This window comes from Patiria miniata, unplaced genomic scaffold (genome assembly GCF_015706575.1).
Source record: "Patiria miniata isolate m_02_andy unplaced genomic scaffold, ASM1570657v1 HiC_scaffold_29, whole genome shotgun sequence".
Lineage (NCBI taxonomy): Eukaryota > Metazoa > Echinodermata > Asteroidea > Valvatida > Asterinidae > Patiria > Patiria miniata.
The window spans coordinates 13,707,558-13,730,166 of record NW_024037068.1 but is presented as its reverse complement, the minus strand read 5'-3'; the positions used below and the strand labels follow the sequence as shown (position 1 = coordinate 13,730,166).

At 41.4% G+C, this 22,609-nt stretch overlaps 1 protein-coding gene across 4 annotated transcripts in view; it reads left to right on the top strand.

Moving 5' to 3' along the window:
• LOC119735767 (protein Aster-B-like) overlaps positions 1-22,609 on the top strand; it is a 47,897-nt gene that overhangs the window by 18,013 nt on the left and 7,275 nt on the right. For 3 of the 4 annotated variants that reach the window (XM_038209684.1, XM_038209686.1, XM_038209687.1), the window contains exons 3-16: positions 3,997-4,035; positions 6,905-6,997; positions 8,506-8,743; positions 9,306-9,390; positions 10,792-10,895; positions 12,069-12,164; positions 13,487-13,567; positions 14,905-15,114; positions 15,913-16,045; positions 17,397-17,552; positions 17,952-18,067; positions 19,188-19,333; positions 20,102-20,205; positions 21,603-21,764. In XM_038209684.1, coding sequence (XP_038065612.1) covers positions 3,997-4,035; positions 6,905-6,997; positions 8,506-8,743; positions 9,306-9,390; positions 10,792-10,895; positions 12,069-12,164; positions 13,487-13,567; positions 14,905-15,114; positions 15,913-16,045; positions 17,397-17,552; positions 17,952-18,067; positions 19,188-19,333; positions 20,102-20,205; positions 21,603-21,764 — 1,763 coding nt within the window. The remainder of the gene's footprint in view (positions 1-3,996; positions 4,036-6,904; positions 6,998-8,505; positions 8,744-9,305; positions 9,391-10,791; positions 10,896-12,068; positions 12,165-13,486; positions 13,568-14,904; positions 15,115-15,912; positions 16,046-17,396; positions 17,553-17,951; positions 18,068-19,187; positions 19,334-20,101; positions 20,206-21,602; positions 21,765-22,609) is intronic. The other variant, XM_038209685.1, reaches the window with a different exon arrangement.

Here is a 22,609-nt window from a genome sequence, read left to right as displayed (position 1 = left end):
CATCCAATCTGTAATGGAAAAAATGATCAACAGATCACATGCATGCAGGTACAGGGATGAATGCACACGCATACGGAGCGTACGCACATAAAAAGCAGTAGACTCTAATTATAGTGCAAGTGATCATGGATACAAACCATGGGCGTCAATCCTGGGGGGGGGGGGGGGGGGGGGGACAGGGGGGCATGTCCCCCTTCACTTTTTGAAGAGTGGGGAACACAATATTAATGTCCCCACAGATTTTTGAACTTGTGTCTCATTGACAGGGCCTTATTATGTACTACAATGTATCTTTTGCTTAGAAAATATTGGTTAGGCCTAAAGTGGTCAGAATTTGCTCCATAGAGCATTTAGAATCCAAAACTTTTCGGGGCCCTTAAGCAGGCCCTGAACCCTATGCCTTTAGCTGAAAAAACTTCAAAAATTATGTTTAAATTAGTATCTTTTGCTATTTAAAGTTGTCAGAAATTGCCTCAGATCACACCACGGAGCATCTACCGGTAGAATCAATATTTTGTCGAGGCCCTTAAGCGGGCTCCGAACCACACGCCTATAGCTCGGAATACCGGTTGCTGATTCAATGACTCCAACCTCGAAAACGATGTTTAGCAAATAATTATATTTTGCTAAGAAAATATTAGTTAAAGCATAGAGGAAAGTGGTAAGAAATTGCCTCAGATCACACCACCATGACCACAGAACATCTAGAATCCAAATTTTTTTCGGGAGGGCTTCGCGCTCGCATCAGTTCTGCTGATCAAGGTATGTCCCCCCACTTTTGAGAAGCAATTCACGCCCCTGCTTGTACATGTATACACACACCCACAGAAAAGAGCTGCTTTGTAGTATGTATGCCTGTATACATACAAATGTACGTGTATGCACCGGTAGCAGCCTGATTTGCATTCAGATCTGTATCAACTAATGAAAGCACACACACGCACAATCTTAACATAAAAATCCACCCCTGTGCCAATTAAACCCTGTGGCCCCCCCCCCCCCAAAAACCAACCCCACTCAGCCCTGTGCAATATATCAACAAAAACACTCCTCTCACATTTTGCATCAAACTCCTTTTTTTTTTTTTTTAAATCTTCATCAGTTGTAAATAGGGCAATAGAAAATAATGGTCTCACAGTCACACAAATGTACTCCAAGTTTTTTCCCAGATTTCCCATAATTTCTGTTAAAAAAAGTTTAAAAAACCCCTTGTTTTCTTTACCGTGTATTTTGGTATGAGGTTCTTCTTCCTTTTTTATCTCAGTAATCCCCATAGACGCATCTTTTTTGGAAGGTTTAGGCCTATTTATTTATTTATTTATTAATTTTTTTTGCTTTATACATTGTACCTTCCGGTATCAATTTACAAAAGAAGATGACCTGCGGAGAAGCTGGGTCAACGCTCCTCCCAATGTTGGCCCATTCACCCGGTTTCTATGGTATCGCTAGGGTCAACAATGCATCTCACGCCGAGCGCTCTGAACATCATGACTCATCATTTGTTTTCCATTGCAAAGTCTGTCCTGGGTTGCATGCGCACGTGACTCTCGGTCTAAGTAGTGGGTGTGGACGTTGGATTTAGTGTTGCTATGAGCAGTCTCCGTCGTATATAAGCGTGTGTCTTTGATGAGAGCAGGCAGAGTTTTTCAAACGCTTTGGTGTAATGTTGATTGGGAAGGAGTTGTGCGGTCGCGTCAGTTTGAAGCTTGGGTCGGTGGGGATGCCAAGTGGTTTTGTAAGCATGCCTAGCTTTACAAAATGTAAGCAACATGTGCGCAAGATGCGAAGGTAAGTACATGTACATACAGGGGGGTCAGTTTCACTGAGCTGTGTACGTACAGTTGTACTTCATCTACGTGTACATGTACATAGTGTAGATTTACAATGTACATATGTATACATGTGTATTTTGGTATAAGTACACGTATGTGTATACAATGTAATTTTTGTATGAATACAATGCAATTTTTGAATTTAATACAATGTAAGGACGGAACATTTTAGTATTATTATTAATCATTTCTGGTAATGAAACCAAGGATTCCTCAAAAGTGCCTGCAGGCACTGTAGCTCGCAAGCCTGAAGAAATCTGTGGAGAGAAGACAATGAGAAGAAGTTACAGTTTTAGAGGTGGGAAGAAAAGCCCAGAAGAATATTCTGGGGAAAACCCACAGAATCAAGTAGGGACTGAAAACCCAATCCACATATTTGCCCAGGCGGGATTCGAACCCGGGTCACAGCGGTGAAAGGCTTCTAAGTCAAAACAGGTTGTCAGCCAATTTTTTTTTAATACCAGTACTGGTGCATGCAGGTTTGTGGTTTGTTCTGAGATGTTTTTGTTTTTGCATTTAATACAGTGTTTTGCTTAATAGTGTTTGGAATACATGCAGTCGCTAATTGCAAAGCACGCTTCTATTGGTACGTGATTGCTGTGCGAGCAGATTTGTGCAGATTCATTATTCAAAACAAGACTGCGTGTTGTGACCTCCAGATTCTGTCCATTCAGAAGGCACCTTCTATCGGGTCTTGGTAACCCGCTGTTGTATTACAAAACCATGGCAGGCAGTTGACTAATCGATAGCTTAGGCTGAAGTTTTGCTTGAAATTTCTAAAGTCAACATAAAATTTGTATTCACACATATATGTATCCGTGTGTATCAGATGTTGTTGCTGAGCTTGCGGGCTCCGTTAACCACGGATGATACTTACACTCCGTATACCAGTATTTTGCAAAAATTTGCCTTGCAGCTTCATCAAATTGGAACAACAAATTGTACTCGGCTAATCCAGTTTTAACGCCATCGTTGCCCACCCGAACACATGTATAACATGTCAATGCTACAAGTGTATGTTATCAACGTCATGTACACTTTCCATGCATGCATGCGTATTCATACATTCATTACATTGTATCGCATTAATTTTCCATGCAATCTATAACAAATTGGCAAAATACATGTACTAGCACTACCAGTACATGTTATGCACAAATGCAGACTCTCTGTTTTAAAATGTATGTGATGTAGGCTACACTTGAGCATCCATGGGGGGTTAATGGAAATGTGCTATCGTTGGCACATGTACCGGTATAAAATTAAAAGGGTACAATGTAGGTCTACATGTACGGTACATGTACATGTACATGTATACACATTGTATGGGAAATTAGGACCAGGTTATGGGGACGTTCTGCTGTCCCCATAGCGTCTTCGGTCCCCATCTGCCCATTGACCATGGGACAACACGTGTGTACATACATGTATGTACCGGTAGTCCCCATAGTTACCGAACAAGAAGGGATGTACATGTTCAGCGGTACACGTATGTGGGATCACATTCATTTGAATAATAAGCCTTTTTTAAACCTCAGCACTCCACATGTACCGGTATTCTCTCCTCACATATTTTGAATGATGTTTTTTTGCATACAGTTTGTGATTTAACAAGTTTCTTCCTCCAGTTGCACCAGTTCACTATTTATGACCAGTAATATGTAATGTTGAACAAACTAAAACATGAGTGGAAACTCAGAAAGGGTTTGAATTGAATGTGTGTAGTTCACTGCAATTGCATGACCAGCTACGGTACCAGCCTGAAAAGCCTTGATACATAAAATGTGTGATTTCGACCAAAACAAAAAATTCAGAAAGAACGTTGCATCCTGACGCCACTTTTTTTCATAATCTCATTGAAGGTCAGTCATTGCCAATTTGTTTTAGAAAAGACACGAATCTGGGACTTAGAAACATTTCTAATTAAGTTAGAATAAATGCACTCAACTCTCCATAGACTTGATTTGTTCACAAACAAAGAAACGGCGTCTGGATACTACATTCTTTCCCAAAAGTATTGTGTTTATGTGAAGTGTATGTATACCAACCCTTGTTCTGAAAATGCTTGTTTTTCTTTAACATTGTTTAATTGAGTTTTGCATGTGGTTCTTGTATTTAAGTTTTTTACGCTGTTACGAGTTTTGTTTCTTTTTTTTTTCTTCAGAAAGCGAAGTACCAGTTTGAAACATTCGATTTTCCGAAGGTGTGTTGTTCATTAACAGTAATTGAATTAATTTTCTTTTTCCCCCGTCCCCCCCCCTTATTTTTTAAACCCTAACTTCATTTTGCCATTCTATGTAACCTACTGAATCCTCCAAAAATCCTACTTTTTGTAATCACTGTGCACTCATTGCTGTCAGAGAGGTTACATTGTGAAAATGAGAAAACTCAACAAGCTAGCTTTTGGAGGGACTCGAACCCATGTTGCCCAGCATACAACAGTTTGTATAAAAAAAATGCAAGCAAAATACAGTGGAATGCCAGACATAGAATGAGTAACCAATATAGATAATATACAGGTATGGTTTGAAAGATACGCCTTTCCACTTTAAAATGAGACATCAAACGTCCAAATCTGATAATGTTTGACAGAGTTATGAGTAATTTTCCAAGAGAGGTCAAATTGACCATGGGACCAAGTTTTCAATTTCAGGCATAGGGACAAAAGTAGCCTAATTACCTCTGTGTGGATATTTGCCTTGCCTACATTAATGTGCTTTGCGAGTAAACACAATTCTAAACACTTTCTTGCTATCACCTCATGCTAAACATGTTTAGCATGTAAACATGTTTACAAACTGATAGCAAGAAAGTGTTTAGAATTGTGTTAATTGGCTAAACACATTTGTGTAGGCCAGGCAATTATCCACACAGACGCTATTAGTCTACCTTTGTCCCTATGCCTAAAATTGAAAAACTTGGTCCCATGGTCAATTTGACCTCTCTTGGAAAATTATACATGTAACTCTGTCAAAAATTGTCAGATTTGGCCGTTTGATGTCTCATTTTGAAGTGGAAAGACGTACCTATTAAACCATACAATGTACGGTACCTACGGTATGTTGGTTACACATTCTACATCTGACATTCCGTTGTATTTTGTTTGCATTATTTTTGATACACACTGTATAGTCCAAGACGTCTAATTACACATACATTGAAACTACTTTACCACCAAGCTTGCCAGGGTCGGCCAAGGGCGGATCCAGGGGGGTGGGGGGGGGGGGGCAAAGGGGGCCATGCCCCCCCCCCCAAACGAAACCAATTTTTATATTTTTTTATGTGACATCGCAATAAAGGCAGGCAATGAGTACACCACCATCTTTTCCTCAAAAAAATATTGGTTAAAGTGGTCAGAAATTGCCTCAGATCGCACCACAGAGCATCTAGAATCCAAAAAAAATTTGGGGCCCTTAAGCGGGCACCGAACCCCACGCCGTAATTTTTTTGATCCACTTTTTGGGGGTCCAAAATTTTTTTTGGCCCCCCCCCAAAAAAAAATGGTGTTCTGGATCCGCCCTTGGAGTCGGCTAACCAGTTTGAATTTTTCGTTCAAAGCTGACGTACGGGTTTTGGCTTTTTGTTCCTCCGTACATGAAGCTAGCAAGCTTGTTGTAGTTTTTTTTCTGCACAAGATTTCGCACAGGACTGTGTGCATTATACAGAAGTTGCACTTTGTGACCACTTTTTGAGATCGTTTGTGACCTGTCACTACGAAAGAGCTCACAATTGTCATATTGCAGTACAGTGGGGCAAATTTAAGCCAAAATTTGAAGTGGTGGTCTTTTTTTCAGTTGAACCTTAATCAGTAGGTCCTGTTGCACCTTTCTCCAATTTGTTGGGTTCCCTCAAACACCTTATAAGTTGACTGTTCATTCACTGATAACACAACTGCAGGAATTTTTAAATGCCCTTTTTTTTCAAAAGAAATCAGCTTTACAACTTCAAGTAAGTTGGTGGTCTATATATTTGCGTTACTGAACTCAGTACCCCTTAATGTTGGATGCCATTGGAAAGGTCTTGTTCTGTAGAATCCAAAAATACAAATCTCAATTCTGAAAAAAAAAGGTGACCCCAAGCTCATTTTTCACATTTTTTTGAGACGTTATTTGAGAACATGTATGGGGTGTGAGTACACACAGTGTTTTTATTCTGACATGTCTGAATGTGCACAAGCACACATTGTCTTTGTACAAGTGCAATGTGAACAGTAGCAGTGTACAGTGTAATTATTCAAGAATCCATGCCTGCCCATAAGTCTCTCTGAAGTGCCACTTGGGTTTTGTGTACAAGGAGTCCACGCCATGCCAGGGCCCAATTTCATAGAGCTGCTTAAGCACAAAATTTGCTGAGCACGAAAAAATATTGCTTAGTAAAATCAGGTTACCGGCCAAAACTCCAAGTGATGTACATTGTTAGTGACTGGTATTTAGCTGTTGTTTACTTAGCATAACAATTGCATGGAGTTTTGGCGGGTAACCTGATTTTATTAAGCAAGACTTTTTTGTGCTTGTGCAAATTTTGTGCTTAAGCAGCTCTATGAAGTTGGCCCCAGATGTGCACTGGGAAGGGGAAGTACTCAGTTGTAACATGTACTTGACTCTGAGGGAAAATCCCTTCAAAATGTGTAACCAATACATCATCCTTTTTTGAGAATACATGCACTAAAAGGTGATTTACAAATGTAGGAGGATTCAGTATGACACACCAGTGTGGTCAGGTGGTGTGTCACATGACACCGATACTATATGAGACCATGAGACTGTGAATGGCTTGTAAATGTATGCAAAGTTTCTTGTTGGTTTGAAACTTCTTTTTGCAGTTTGCATGTTCCCCTTTTTTACCAAGAGAAATTAACACAGTACATGCATGAGAATGTTGCAAATATGTTCCCTATTGTATTACATTTCAAAGCTGATTGTTCAACTGGGTATTGTGTTCCCTAAAATTCCCCCTTTTTTGTGAACACCTGAGGTCATGCCAACCTCACAAATTCTTCCTTTTTTTTGTTCGCAACTGGGTGTTTTCTTCACTGGTGTGTTTTACGTGTGTTACCGGGTGTGGTTCCTCAGGGGCAGTAGACAGGCCAAAGGAGATCGTCAGAGCAGCGATTCAGCCTCCAGGGAACCCCTCTCTAGCGAGAGTGAAGTCGACTCTGGTAATAAGTGAGTACTCAACATGTATCAGTAGGCGTACATATGGACTCATGCAATTTCTCTAGTGTTGCCGAAATGACAACCCTTCCCCGGCCAAAACCGAATTTAACCAGACCCAACCCAAACCAAACCAGTCGAACCCTTCCAATCCCAACCCAATCCGACCAAACTCAACCCAACCATCCAACCATACCAGTACCATGTGTAACCCATTCCAGACAAGTGCGTGTTCCAGACAAGTGTGTATTGGCCTGCGATCGGGGACCCCCTGTTGTCCCTCTTTTTTTTGTACTATAACTTTTTAGGAAGACCTCCCATACATGAATACACAAATCCAAATTGGGGACCTCTCTGGAATTGGGGACCCTATTGTCCTCTATTGTTCAACGTCCCCTAATGCATGCAGAAACAAACTCAGCCAATCCAACCCAACCCAACAAACCTAGCTCAACCCAACCGAACCCAACCCAACCCAACCCAACCCAACCCAACCCAACCCAACCCAACCCAACCCACGCGAATGTCCCCGATTGCAGGCAAATACAGGTACAAACGCAACCCAACCCAACCCATGCGAATGTCCCCGATTGCAGGCAAATACAGGTACAAACGCAACCCAACCCAACCCACGCGAATGTCCCCGATTGCAGGCAAATACAGGTACAAATGCAACCCAACCCAACCCAACCCACGCGAATATCCCCGATTGCAGGCAAATACAAACGCAACCCAACCCAACCATCTCAATCCAACTCAACCCCCCCAACCCAACATATCCAAACCCATGCAGTCCAACTTCACCCAACTTTATTAACCCAAATTGCCTGAACCCCGACCCGACCCGACCCAACCGAACTCAACTTACCATACCTCCGTGTGTATTTGCCTGCAGTCAGGGATTCCCTTTTGTCCCTCTTTTTGTTTTCACTTTTTAGGAAGACCTCCCATACATGTATGTTTTGCACATGATCGTCACTTGGGGACCTTCGAGAAACTGGGGACCCTATTGACTCTGTTGTTAAACGTCCCCCATTTGAATGCAGAAATAAATTCAGCGTACATGTACCGGTACATGTAACTCAACCCAACCCAACCCAACCCAACTCAACTCAACTCAAACCCAACCCAACGCAACCCTACCCAATCCAACTTAACCCAACTTAATTCAACCAAACCCAAACCCACCCCACCCCAACAGGACCCAACGCAGGCAACCCAACCCAACCCAACCCAACCCCGCTCAAGTGTGTATTTGCCTGCAATCAGGTACATGTACATGTACCCCCATTGTCCCTCTTTTGTTTGTACACTAACTTTCAGGAAGACATCCCATATGTTTTGTACACGAATCCAAATTGGGGACCTTCGGGAATTGGGGACTCTATTGTCCTCTATTGTCCTCTATTGTTCTGACCTGGCCCAACTCCCATGGGTTAATTCCAATACACTTGAGTCAGAACGACTCTTATCTCTACCCATTTATTTCCTCTCCGAAACGTCTCCCTCACCTCTTCCAGTGGCCCACCATCAGCTAGTCAACCTTCCCCCGTCCATGTCTCTCGATCCTGTCCCTCTGAGCTTCCACTCCTAGAAGAACAGCAGCGGCAACAACAGCAGAATCTTGGCTTTGAGACATCAGGTTCCTCCCTGGGCTCGCCCTCAGAGAAGTTGTCCCCCGCCGGCCGAAGTGACAAGGAGGACAAATCGCCCAAGTCCGTCAAGAGAAACAGCAGTAAAAAGACTCCGTGGTACACGGTGAGTTGAAATGTTTTTTTTTGTGTTTGTTTGTGTTTTGCTAAGGAGGTCTTAGGCAACTGATTCATTTAGGAAATCAGTTTTCGTTTTGATAATTAGTTCTTCCCACGGCGGTGTAAAACATGCCGTGGGCTTGAGCTCTTTATGTTGGTTGGTTGGTAAGTTGGTAAGTGGGTCGGTTCGTGGGTTGGTTGGTGGACACTTTACTTGACCCGTTCTACAGTTTCCATGCCACGCGTGTATCACAGCTTTGCCAGTGAGTTTCTATTGAATACCCGCAGTTTTGTGACACTGATGCGCATGCGTCTAATTTGTATATTAGATCACGCCCCATCGCATCGCAATATTCGCAGTTGTACGGTTTGTGGAACTGTAGGAGGATTCAGTATGACACACCAGTGTGGTCAGGTGGTGTGTCACATGACACCGATACTATTAGACCATGAGACTGTTGGGTTGTACCACTTGGTACTTGTTTAGCATGTTTAGAGGGGATGAGAGGTAATTCTAGTAAATTATTTTGCAAAACTTCATAAATTATTTTAACAATCTATTTTTCCAGGTTCTGTCAGCTTCCTACAAATCTAAATCGGAGGAATTCCGAAAGTACTTCAAGAACATCCACAACAGCGAAAAGCTCATTGCAGGTTGGTACTCACATCTTGTGTCTCCGTTTTTCATTTATCACATAGAAAATAGCAAATACTGCAGATTTGGTAAGCAAAGCCCTCATAGATAGGTGTGCATTTATCTGCTGTTTTTTTATTCCTCAGTGCAATTCATCAAATCTTGAGAAAATTCGATCAAGAACAATAGATTCATGATGCAACTTACGCCTGCGCAATCAGATAACACGCAAAGTCTCTAGTCCAATGCTGATCACAAATTGTTCACAAATCTACTCAGCCTCGACTCCGCGAGCAGTGTAGAATACGTAAACGATGCTGATTGACCATTCAGAGCGTACTGCGTGCATATTACGAAGGCTGCACGACCTATAAATCTCCTGCACGTCACATCACATGCGAACATTTTTTTTCAAGACTGCGCGAGCGCCTGTACGATTTGGATTCTGGAAGCCTCATTTTTCACCACAAAAAACCTGTATCTTGCGTTGTAAAAGGGACGACAGAGGTACGTAAATCCTTGCTGTAAAATGTCCAAAATAGTGGGACATTTAAATTACACAATTCCAGGGGTGAAGTTTGCGCAAGGCATGATGGGAACCAACATGGCGCACCAAGATGGTCCCCATGGGGAACGAGGTTGAAAACTACCGGTACTAGGATCGCCTGCTTTGCATCGTGAAGTGCGTAGCTATTAGGAACCAGGGTGCCACCATGTTTTTTGTAGGATAGTCCTAAACGATTGACTAGTCTTGTTAATCTATGGCCAACTAGTAACATGGATTCGAGAAGAGAAAGTTAAACGGCGGTTTTAATACCGTTATCTTCGCGTCTCGCTGAAGTCCAAAAAAGAAAAATAGTTCTGCTTCTGGTTTCCCTACCGTATCTACCCTATTTTGACAACCCCTAACCTAATTATTTTTTATGGAAAACCTGAAGGGAAAAAAACACCCCAAAACCATCAATTTCTACATTTAACCCCTGACTGCATGTAGACACCTCCGTATGATCGTACACACAAAAAAATGGCCCCCAAGAAAGAAATTTCAATGCTACCTATCTTATTTTGGATGCCATTTATTCGGGGGCAGATTTTGTTTTTGGCCTAAACTTGTTCCTTGATGTGCACTTGAATAGTTCGAGGAAAGATTACCATATACGAAGTTCACTCAACACCCTGTGTACAAACCCTATGAGATTGGACCGAACAATTCTAAGTGTTTTCTAAGAAAATGCTTGTATTTTCTCACTGCTCAAATTGACATTGATGACATGAAATTGCTATCTTGGGGCTTGTTAGTCAATACAGAGGAAAATTAGTGAACTTCGTATATGGAAATCTTTCCTAGTTCGAATTTCAAAATTACTTTTGTGATATCTGAGAACTCACTTTGTGATGGTGTGTTTTGATTTTGTCAACAGACTACTCCTGCGCTCTTCAGAAGGACATCCTTGTGCAGGGCAGGATGTACGTGACGGAAAACTGGCTCTGCTTCTACGCCAACATCTTCAAGTGGGAAACCCTGGTTAGTCTCTTAATTTTTCCCTGAATGTATTTCTGCCAAATGCTTGCGTTTCAGATCATGAAAACCAAAATTATTCTATTACGTGTCAGTGAATGAAGTGCATGCGCACACAGTCATGTTTTACTATACTCTCAAGGACAATGCTTTGTCTTTTTCTTCGTCCCTGTAATATAACACTCTCCAATAGACTAAGCACACAAACGCACGACCGAGGACAGATTTCAACAAAAGATGAACTCTCGAGGACAACAAAGAATCTTTTGTTCTCCCTTTGTCTGTCTGTCCTCGGGGTGTATGTACATGTAATTCACGCCCACACCCGCGTGTCAGTTCGTGAAACACAAGTTATTGATGACGCGGTTTTTCACGAACGGTAGGCGTGCACATAGCGGCGTGTGCATCAGCTCGAGAAAATGGTGACGGTTTTCTTTCAGTCGAAACCATTTCTGGCAGAATAATTTCACAGGGTATTTTGTACCAACCATATCCTCACTTTGAGCAAGGTTTTTCTCATTATATTAGGCCAAAAAATAATACTCGGTCTCTGATCAGCGCGCGCGTCGATTTTAATCATGCGCGTCAACCTTTTTTTCCCCTTCAAATTAACACGGAAGCTACAACAGCGCCCTTCTGTTGCCGCACCTCCTCAAATCTTTGTACCAAGGAGCACCAAGGAATGGGGAAATTGCACCAAGGCAAATGATAAAGGGAACCAAGGCAAATGATGGAGGACACCGATGTATAATGAGGACACAAAAAAGCAAAATAGTACCCACCTTGTCTACAGGTACAATTGAAGCTTGAAAAAAAAAATAAGCCACCAAAAAAAAAAAAACGCGTCGCCGCATCAATTCCGGAACTTCGGTCTGACCAGAGACCGATTATTATTTTTTTTTTTGGCCTTAGTGGGTGTTCCTACATGTAAGTGCCCTTTAACTTCCTTTTGACTGTGCATTGTTTGTTTATAATAGGTAAAAACCTCATTGTTACCAGGTTCCCTATTGTATTGTTTAAGCAAGTTCTTGTAACAAACCTTGAAACCTGTTTAGTCTGTATAACATAAATATTCCTGGGTGATATTTTTCCTGCCGGGGGTGTAGTGAAGCAAGGACATCAAAACCGTCTGATATTCTGTAATCAGTAAAGGACATCATTGTTTTGATTGTTTTACAGCTCACCATCAGACTGAAGGACATTACGGCCATTACCAAAGAGAGAACGATACGACTGATACCTAATGCAGTACAGATAGCTACAGAAAGTGAAAAGGTACAGTGCACTTACATGTATGTACTTCAGGGTAATATCTAACTATACTGCAGTGCAATACAGGGTGAGTCAAAAAAAGCGAAACCCAAATGTCAGGACTATTGTTTTAGTGAAGTTCTGCATGAAGCACATTCAAAACCTAGGATATGAAAACCCAAATCATAATCTTTCTTTTAGTACAAGAATCATTCAAATCACTCATGTGCTTTTCAAGTTACTGAATTTTAAACACAACCACCATTTCAAAGTTCTGTTCACGGATCACAAAAACGGTGTGCGTTCTTTCAGCAAAACGAAAAACAATTCACACACATCCGCATGTGAATTGTTATTCGTTTTGCTAAAAGAACACTTAACTTTTTGTGATCCATGGACAGAACTTTTAAACGGTTGTTGTGTTTAAAATTCAGTCCCTTGAAAAGTACATGAGTGATTTGAATGATTCTTGTACTAAACTAAAGCTTATGAATTGGGCTTTTATATCCTAGATATTAAAAGTGCTACACGCAGAACTTCAGTAAAACAATAGTCCCGACATTTGGGTTTCGCTTTTTTTTAATCACACTGTACATTGATAATGATAATATTGAATAGACCTTATGCAATGCAGGTGTATATTTTCATCACATAACAATGAATCCGCAAAGAGTGTACTCATGCCTATCTGAGAGAAAACAATAAAAATCAGACAAAAATATAATCACACATTAATTTACAAATACTACACTAAAAAGAAATGTTTGATCTTACTAGTACAATTAAAAGCGGCAAGTCTGTGTTCACTGCGTATGTGAAATGGCAGAGCGTTCCGTTGCTTATGGGCTGCCATTGAAGCGGCCCCATCACCAGTTGTAGGCAACATTTTACCGCTAGTGTAATCCAAAATGGTATGTTGTTCCCTGACCTGAGATGATACCAGGATTCTTTCTAACGGTAACAAAATCCTGTAAACACCGGGTACCTAAAGTAAAGGTAAGTAAAGGGGACGAACCTGTGTTAACAGGAACTGAGTGCCCATGTCTTTTTCATTAGCGATTGGCCAGATCCATGCAGCTGTGGGGGGATCGCCACACCTCCTCCACAGCGAGTCTGTTACCTTCCCAGCATTGAATAATGCCGGTACCCATTAACACCTGGGTTGAGAGGAGTAATTGAGGTAAAGCGCCTTACTCAAGGGCACATACATGGCCACGGCGGGGCTCGAAACCCACAACCTACACCGATAGACCTCACGTGCCTAGGTGTGCTGTGAACATGTATCAGGGTATGCATACAAGGGAAATACCAAAATTATCACATGCTTTGTGTTTCTTTTCCCACAGTATTTCCTCACCTCCTTCATGTCCAGGGACCGAACCTTCCTGCTGCTTTTCAAGGTCTGGCAGAATGCGTTACTGGATCAGGTATGTAGCTCCCTTGATAATTTTAGTGTAAAAATTGTGCACTGGTATGGCTAGCATTAAAGGGAATGTACATCATTGGCTTTTGCTGGAATTTTCAGAAATGAACTATTTGAGGGGTAAGTATGATAGATCAAATATTGTTACACTGACATGTTTGAAGTTTTGTGTTCGAAAATGATGGAAAAACCAAGAAAAACAAAAATGTTCAAATAGTCTGGTTCCCTGACTCCACTAAAGATAAAATGGATCAATTTATAGATGCCAGAATATTGTAAGGTAAGGGAACCAGTCTAGCTGCTCTGCACCCGTTAATGAACATGTAACAAATAGCAAACAAAATTTGGACTGAAGATAAAAGGTAAATTTGGAGCAGTAGTTGAAAAATAGTTTTAAAAATAAATAGTTGAAAAAAAAATAGTTGAAAAATAGGTTTTCTAACGGTGGTCGGCCGACCACCGTTGGAAATGTATACAAAAATACAATTTTCTTGAAAATGACTTCACACCTGGTGCCATAATTTTACAGGATGCTTTAGACTGTCATTTACCAACATCCTAGTAAGGAATTTCGTTTTATTTTTCGATGTTTGCAAATGTTGTATTTTCCCTTTAAAGGTAGAGTATATCATTTGTCATTTGTGCATTGTTTTCGTGTGAAGCAACAAAAGAACTCAATCTAAAGACGGTTGCTTAACATCTAACCTGATGAAGTTTTAGCTCAGTGAATGCTATACATTCTGAGAAAACAATATTCTAGAATCTCGATTTCAATTCAAAAGTTGCCGAGTCATGTTTTGAATTGCGCACACAATCAACGTCCAGGACACGTTCTCGTTCAACCGATTGCAGCTACGCGATGCCACGCACTGAACTGACGAATTATAGCAACCGCGGGCGTGTGCGTCGTGTCAATGCTTGCGTGCACCCATACTTACAGAAATTTCCAAAAATGCGTCTTTAGATGCATCTTTGGAAATGACCTTCCTTTATTGTTTTCTTCAAAATTACAGTATAACAGAAATAATATTTTCACAGGGCGTTTAGTGCCATTACTATCTTTAAACGAAGTATGCTTTACAACAATAATTTTGATAGTTACACTTTGGCTAGCTGCAAATGATATACTCTATCTTTAAAAAGAAAACTATTCTGGACAACAGAGTACATTTTCTTTCTAACAGGTTATGGAATTTCCTTTGAACATTAAACAGAATTTAAATGTACTTATCGTTTTTCTTCTTGAAGATTTCCCAAAACAAGTCGCCCGCAAATTGCCTCGTGTATCATTCCCGTGGCCCTCATTAATATGCAGTCCAATATTCCATTCCCAAACTCCAGAAAATGCCGGCCGCGGAATACTGGACCCGTGTCCACAGCAACTACGGCACCAATCTGGGGCTGAGCCCCGACGAGCTTCCCGAGGACTACGTCCTTCCATACCTTTCTCCGGACGAAACGGAGAACGGAGATGACGAGTCCAAGAGCCAAGGCACGGAAGGGATGGAAGAAGAAGATGATGATGAAGATGATGATGACGTAGTTGAGGAGGTATGGGCCATTATCCAAATCCTGGCATGACTCTGACTTTGTTCAGACCCATCACGACCCGGGCTATGGAAACATTTGACTAACGTAGCAAACAAGAAATAGAAAGCATTATTTAAAGATAATTCCCCGAGCTATTTCGAGTTTCGTTCACAAAAATAGATTTGATATTTCAGTTATTATTTTCCTAGCAATATAAAACATAATTAACTTTCGAACGAGACATCGAACGAAAAAAAATCAGATCATGTTTAATATTGAAGTTTTACTTAACAAGGGGTGGGCTAGTTCCCGCCCCACAATCAGTATTGTTAATGTATGGACACAGAGCCAGTCTGCTTGCTAAATGGGTCTGTTCGGGTCCAAAACAAAAACCTTTTATTCAGAGGGTTGCAGATGTGTGAATAATATTAAAAAAAACCAAAAAAATAGTTATTGGCGCCCGACAATTATTTGCCTCTTGCAGGGTAGTTTATTTGTGCACAAAACAAAATACGTTTTAATGGTTGCAGATGCCCAAAATCAAATCCTACTTCTTGAAAATATTAAAGAGAAGCAAAATATGTTTTCCTGAAAAGCACTGGTTTACATCTTCAAGGTGGAACCCTACTTGCCGTTTAGTTCCATGCAATCTTAGCATTGAGGTGCAACTGATTTTGAGTAACCCCCTTGTATCACTGTGTACTTCACCCACACAAATTGTCTAGAGGTTAGGGTTAAAAGTATCTTGCTGGTACTATAACAGACACAGTTTTCTGAAAAAAAAAGAAGAGTTTTCCCATGTTTTTTTTACCGCCACAGGATGACAGCGAAGAAGAGCTTTCAGTGCAAGAAGGACTTACCAGGTCAGAAGTGGGGAGTCAAGATGCCATGGGTCAAGAGGCCACGGCGAGCGGGTCAGACGCCCTGGCTTCCAAAGCTTTGGACGAAGAAGGTGAGAGGGAAATCAAAGGCTTTTTTTTTTCAAATGTACCCCGCTCTGTAGAAATGAGTCTGTTGTGTGGAAAAACTCACATTTGGAGTTAACTACATTAATGAAATGGGAATGAAATTTGGTTGCATTGTTGTGCTTGTTTCATTCTGTGGAGAAAAAGGGTGTGAACAATGACAAATATACTGAACCTAGCCAAAAAAGTTACCCAAATCCTAATTTTGTTAGTCTTTTTCGTACAGTATTTCTTTGTAAGACATTTGAACTAAAAATATCAAACAACAAAAATAAAACAAAAACAAAAAATCTGAAATTTTTACAAATTTTCACTGTTTCCATTCAAAATGGCAATAGCTTGAATTCAAATTATGCGACATCAGACTCATTTTTGCAGAGCTGGTCACAAATAAGCGTCACCAACCAGAAGGCCAAAGGTCCCTGTATAATAATAATAATAATAGTGTGTGGTGCTTATATAGCGCTTGTTCTAGGTAGGTACCAAAGGTAGGTGTCAAAGCGCTTCACAGTTATTACCCCTGTTCATCAGTCCTTGAGACCACTTTTCTGCAGCCGAGATCAGTGCAATCGGTCTCTACCCTCACAATTACCTGTTTATTCTCCTGGGTGGAGAGAGGCTATTGTAGTTCAGTGTCTTGCCCAAGGACACAAGCACCATGTTCCTGGCAGGTTTCGAGCCCGTGTACCATGGCACGTGGGTCAAACACTGTAACCACTGGACCACAGTGCTGCACACTCTGTTTTTTTTTCAAAACTGCTCCTAATTTTTCATAAATAGTTATTGCACACTTTCTTTGCAAATTGATTACACACCTGTGAAAGGGTACAAGCCTGCTAGACTGATTCTCTGACCTTACAATTCCCCAAAGTCTATAAATTGCTCCGTTTCATCTTAAGTGGGGTCAGGGAACCAGACTACAAGAAAATGATTGGTTTTCTTGGTTTTTCCAGCGTCTACAAGCCCAAATCGTGAAACAAGTCATTTAAACAATATTTGCTATTTTATAACACACTTATCATCCAAATCCATTTATTTCTGAAAATTGCTGCCAAAAGCAAATGTTGTACACTCCCTTTAAGAATTTTTTTGAACAAAATTCCGTTGAGTTAAATAGATTTGAACCCTCGACCTCCAGAACACAAGACCGGTGCTCTACCAACTGAGCAATCCGACTCTGTCAATGTGTTCGTTTTATTTTCATGCACTGAAAGTCAGGTGCCACAAACATGCAGGTGTTGATTGGGAATGGAACAGTTTCGACAGGCAATGCAATCATGCAAACTTTTGTCTTAAAATGATTTTTAAAGATTTTTTCTCCATTTGCCTTCCATACAGGTGAAGTGGAATCCCTGGATCCAAAGCCCTTACACGCTAACGCCAAGGAATACATGAACTCTTACTTCAACGTGACGGTGGACACATTCTTTGCGGCGATGTACAACAAGGAGCATCCGCTCTACAGAAACTTCCTTCTCCATAGAAAACACACAGGTGAACCCATTTATGTTTCATTTTTTGTTTTAAAGTGATGGGTTCTATCTTTGCATAGCCATAATTCTGTGGCTGCTACATGAGCAAGTGTGGGCGCGAGCTATAGTTAATAATAGTTCAAGTAAATCTACCCCATAAGGAACCCTTAAGACTTCTTTTTCCCTTATGGGGTAGAGTTTCCCTTATGGGGTAGATTGATTTCCCAAGACTTCCTTGCGGGGTCTTTTGCTCTGTTGTGTTATCTGCCCCATAAGGAACCCTGTACATGTACTCTGGAGCCCGCGCAAGTGATGACAAAGCATCATCTATTGTTCACACACAGCGTCTGTAACTGTGTGCAGTACACATTTTCCCATTTACATGTATTGACCCAGTTTTCTTTTGACATCATGACAACAGATCTCAACATTGGCGAATGGGAACAGAATGAGGAGCAGGATATAAGGCATGTCTCCTACACATTTCACCTGAACAACCCTGTGGGACCGAAATCTTGTGGAGTGGAAGAGCGTCAGGTAAGTGTACATGATGGTGATGGGGATGCAGTTGAGTCAATCACAAGCCCATCACAAGTACATCACAAGTCCATCACAAGTACATCACAAGTACATCACAAGTACATCACAAGTACATCACAGTCCATCGCATGTCCATCACAAGTCCATCACAAGTCCATCACAAGTCCGTCACAAGTCCATCACAAGTCCATCACAAGTCTATCACAAGTCAATCACAAGTCCATCACAAGTTCATCACATGTCCATCTCAAGTCCACAAGTCCATCACAGGTCCATCACAAGTCCATCACAAGTCCATCACAATTACATCACAAGTACATCACAAGTCCATCACAAGTCCATCACAAGTCCATCACAAGTCCATCACAAGTCCATCACAAGTACATCACAGGTCCATCACAGGTCCATCACAAGTCCATCACAAGTCCATCACAAGTACATCACAAGTACATCACAAGTACATCACAAGTCCATCACAAGTCCATCACAAGTCCATCACAAGTCCATCACAAGTCCATCACAAGTCCATCACAAGTCCATCACAAGTCCCTGCAAGTCCATCACAAGTCTATCACAAGTCCATCACAAGTCAATCACAAGTCCATCACAAGTCCATCACATGTCCATCACAAGTCCCTGCAAGTCCATCACAAGTCCATCACAAGTCCATCACAAGTCCATCACAAGTCCATCACAAGTCATTTCAGGAAGCGATGTTCAGTTCAGGGTTTTTTTCTGTTCAAATGGTGAACCCAAACATTTGTTCACTGAAAACATTTGCGAGCAAAATTTGGTCACTGGCTTTAAAACTGCCATATATACATGTACATGTACTGACACAACAACGAATCACCAAAGAAAAGAAAATATACAACAGCAATATGTCCAAAATTCTTGCAACCTTTAGTGCTGAAATAGCTGTAACATTGAGGTTTCTGCCCGAAATGACATCACACTTTGCTCGTGAATATGGAATTTGCATTTTCATGAAGACATGAAACCTTCAAAATGGCACAATGAAAATTGAAAATAAGATTAAATGGGATCGTATTAACAAAATTACATTGCATGGCCCCTTTAAATGAGACTGGAACTTTTTGTCTCTTTTTATCTGCAGATATTCTTTAAGAATTGGAGTCGGCCCGGCCACAGCTATGTCGTCAACATTGAGGTCTGTCAGACTGGGGTTCCGTATGCCGATTATTTTTACACGGAGGCGAGAATGGTGATTACCAGAGTGTCGAGTACCAGTTGTCACGTGAGGTAAGAAATGGCAGTGGAGACAGGGGGGGGGGGGGACAGTGGGGGTGGAAGACTGTGTAGATGAGGAGGATAATTGAGGAGGAGGATGGTGACTTTGGGGGTAGTGTTGGTTGTGATAATGGTGATAAAACCTCATATAAGTGACCCGGAATCCCCATGAAAAATAATGGACTTGAACAGGAGATTCAAATATAATGCAGTTTAGCTCTAAACTATCAGTATTCAGTTTACAGCTACATGAACATTTTAAAAATGTGAAATAATTTTGCTGGACATCCAACCAAAAACACAACTTCTGTGGATTCAAGAGCCATATTTTTAACAACCTGAATCTCTATATGGGGTGTTGTGGTCCAATGGTTACGGTGTTCGACTCGTGTGCCGTGGTGCATGGGTTTGAATCCTGACCGTGGGAACATGGTGCTTGTGCTCTTGAGCAAGGCACTTTACCATTATTGCTTCGTCCTTCGGATGGGACGTAAAGTCGTAGATCCCATGTGTTGTGTAATGCACGTTAAAGAACCCAGTAACACTTTTCGCAGAGGAGAAGAAGTTTGCCCTGGTGTTTCTGGCAGTGGCTAAAAATTGCCCAGCAGCACCTTTAAAAAGGTGCTACATAAAGGGTCTCACATTTCTCATAAACTTCATCTACCTGTCTTTAAAGATAGACATAATTACCAGCGCCTTGAGTACCCAATTGTTGGTAGATACGTGCGCTATATAAGCCTCCAGTATTAGTATTCATTATTATTATATTTATCACATCAGGGTCACTGCTCATCTCGTCTACAAGAAGTCGCCCTGGGGACCCATCAAAAGCTTCATCGAAAAGAATTCATTCAGCGGCATCAAAGTGAAGCACGTCGAACTCGGTAAGAATTCAGTATTAGCTTGAATATTGTATATTTTGACTGAAGGCGGAATCGGTAAAGTCGGTCATGAGTCAATATCGCCCCATCATCCTCAGTCACATGAAACGGTTTGATGATATTTTGATTGCCCCTGATGGGATGCCAGTCCATTGCAGGTTACCCATTTTACCTAATGTTGGTTCCCGGTTACCTAATACCCGTACCCATTAATACTTCTGGGTGGAGAGAGGCAAGTGGGGCTGAAGTGGCTTGCCCATGGACACAACATAATGTGAAAAACAAGGCGGAATTGGGCAGAACTACGAACAGAGAAACAGCTGCAAAATGACATGGGTGTGATTTTGAGTGATTTAGAGATTTTTTTTTTGAAATTTGTGATGCTACTAATGTTTGAAATGTTCTGTAAAAGTTTAGATTTTAAAATTATTTTTTTTCACTATTAAACTTGAAATTTCAAGGTCTATTTCTCATTTTTGACAATTCAGACAGTCCGATTTCAAAATTTAATAACTTTGTTTTGGAATATCCAATTTCAAAAAAACAAAGTGGCATTTGAAAGAGCATGGTCTATATTTAACTAAAAATTGCAATAACTGAAAATTGACTTTCTTGCCAAATGTGCCTGATTTTGACAAACCATGTCTCAGATGGCCAGCACCTGGATTTGAACCCCTGACCCTCTGATCATGAGTCACGAATCCTCACCACTTGGCCACATTCCCCACTGACTGAAGTTGCACTCCAGCAGCTGAGTTAATGATAATAATAATAGTGGGTATTTATAAAGCGCTCATATCCACCAGGACTGGTGCTCAAGGCGCTATATCGTTATTACCCCTGCTCATTGGGCCCGTGAAACATTCCAAATACCATCTCGGCTCCCTGGGGAGTATACAGCTCGATGCAGCCTGTTAGGCGCAAGGAAGCTAATTCAATCACAATAACCATCTTTGCCCTCACATGTGCCCATTTACTCCTGGGTGTAGAGAAGCAATGAGTGACAAAAAGCCTTGCTCAAGGGCACATGCACCATGACCCCAGGCAGGACTCCAACCCACAACCTGCAGAAATACCCGCAGACCACAAATCTGATGCTGTTAACCATGAGGCCACAGCACTTCAGTTCTATGTTGGCAGTCTCCCAGTTTGTTGATTTCCTTGACATGCTTGAGGGCTAGTCAGAAGTTAAAACCTTGTATGTGCCATGTTTAAAGGAATCGCACTCCATGCTACAATGCTCACATTTTAGTGCAGCAATCTTGCAAATCTAGAAAATGGCAATCGGGAATTATCGCAAACCACATTTTCCAACAACTCCCAATGTCACACTTTCCTGGCACTGCTACCTTCCGTCAAGAAAGCTCCTTCCCAAAACGTTCAACTGCCTTGTCTTTCAGATACATACGTCAGACAGCATTTGGAAAGCCGGGCACCAGTTAAACAGGTCACCAAGAAGACACGGAAGAGGAAACTTGTGGGCGGGGTCAGCAAGGAAGAGAAGGAGGAGTCGCGACCACTCAGAAGGATGGAATCAGTGCCAGCAGTCGCCGCCAAACCATGTAAGTTCTTCATTTTATGTTTTGGTCCGTAGAGAAATGTCATTGACGAGACGTCATTGTAGGCCCGTTGCCAAGGGGGGGGGGGGGGGGGGGGGGGGGGTAGGGATGGGCCCCTTTGGCGAGCCCTTTGTCCACCCAGCAAAACCCATATATTGTATTGTTGATATTATAACACCTCACCCACAGATTCTGTGTCTTGATTGGCCGAGAGCGAGTCACATGTTACTTTCTAATTTTGCTATCTTTCTGTGCACGGCCAAAAGTACTATACCCGTAGCAACCAAAGTACTATACCATTAGCAACCAAAGTACTATTTCCACGGCGCGGTATTTGTGTGCAAATGGATGCTGGTGTGCGTGTTGCGTGATGCGCGTAGCGCGTATTGTTCCAAAGAGAGCGCGCCGCAGACATGGGTTCAAACATTTCGTGAAGGGGTAGTTTGGAAGAGAGAAATACATTTTCCACGAATTTTGTATTGAAATTGAAGTTTATTTCAACTGTGTTTAGATTTAGATAATTTAAAATATTAAAATCAAGCAGAATCTGTGGGTAAAGTGTTATAAAACAAATATTGAATGCTTTATCTCTTGGTGAAGTAAAACTAGCCTCCCTCGGTGATCCATGGACCATTCTATTTTCCCTCGGCTTCGCCTCAGGAAAATAGAATGTCCATGGATCACCTCGGGAGGCTAGTTTTACTACACCACTCGAAGCATTCAAAATTTGTATACTATGGCCCCCTCTGATTCGAAAGGGCTGGTGACGGGCCTGCGTCATTGTATACAAATTCTGAAAATTTGCCTATTTGTTACCCGCTTTAAAATAGCTGGCTAAAGTCAAAATA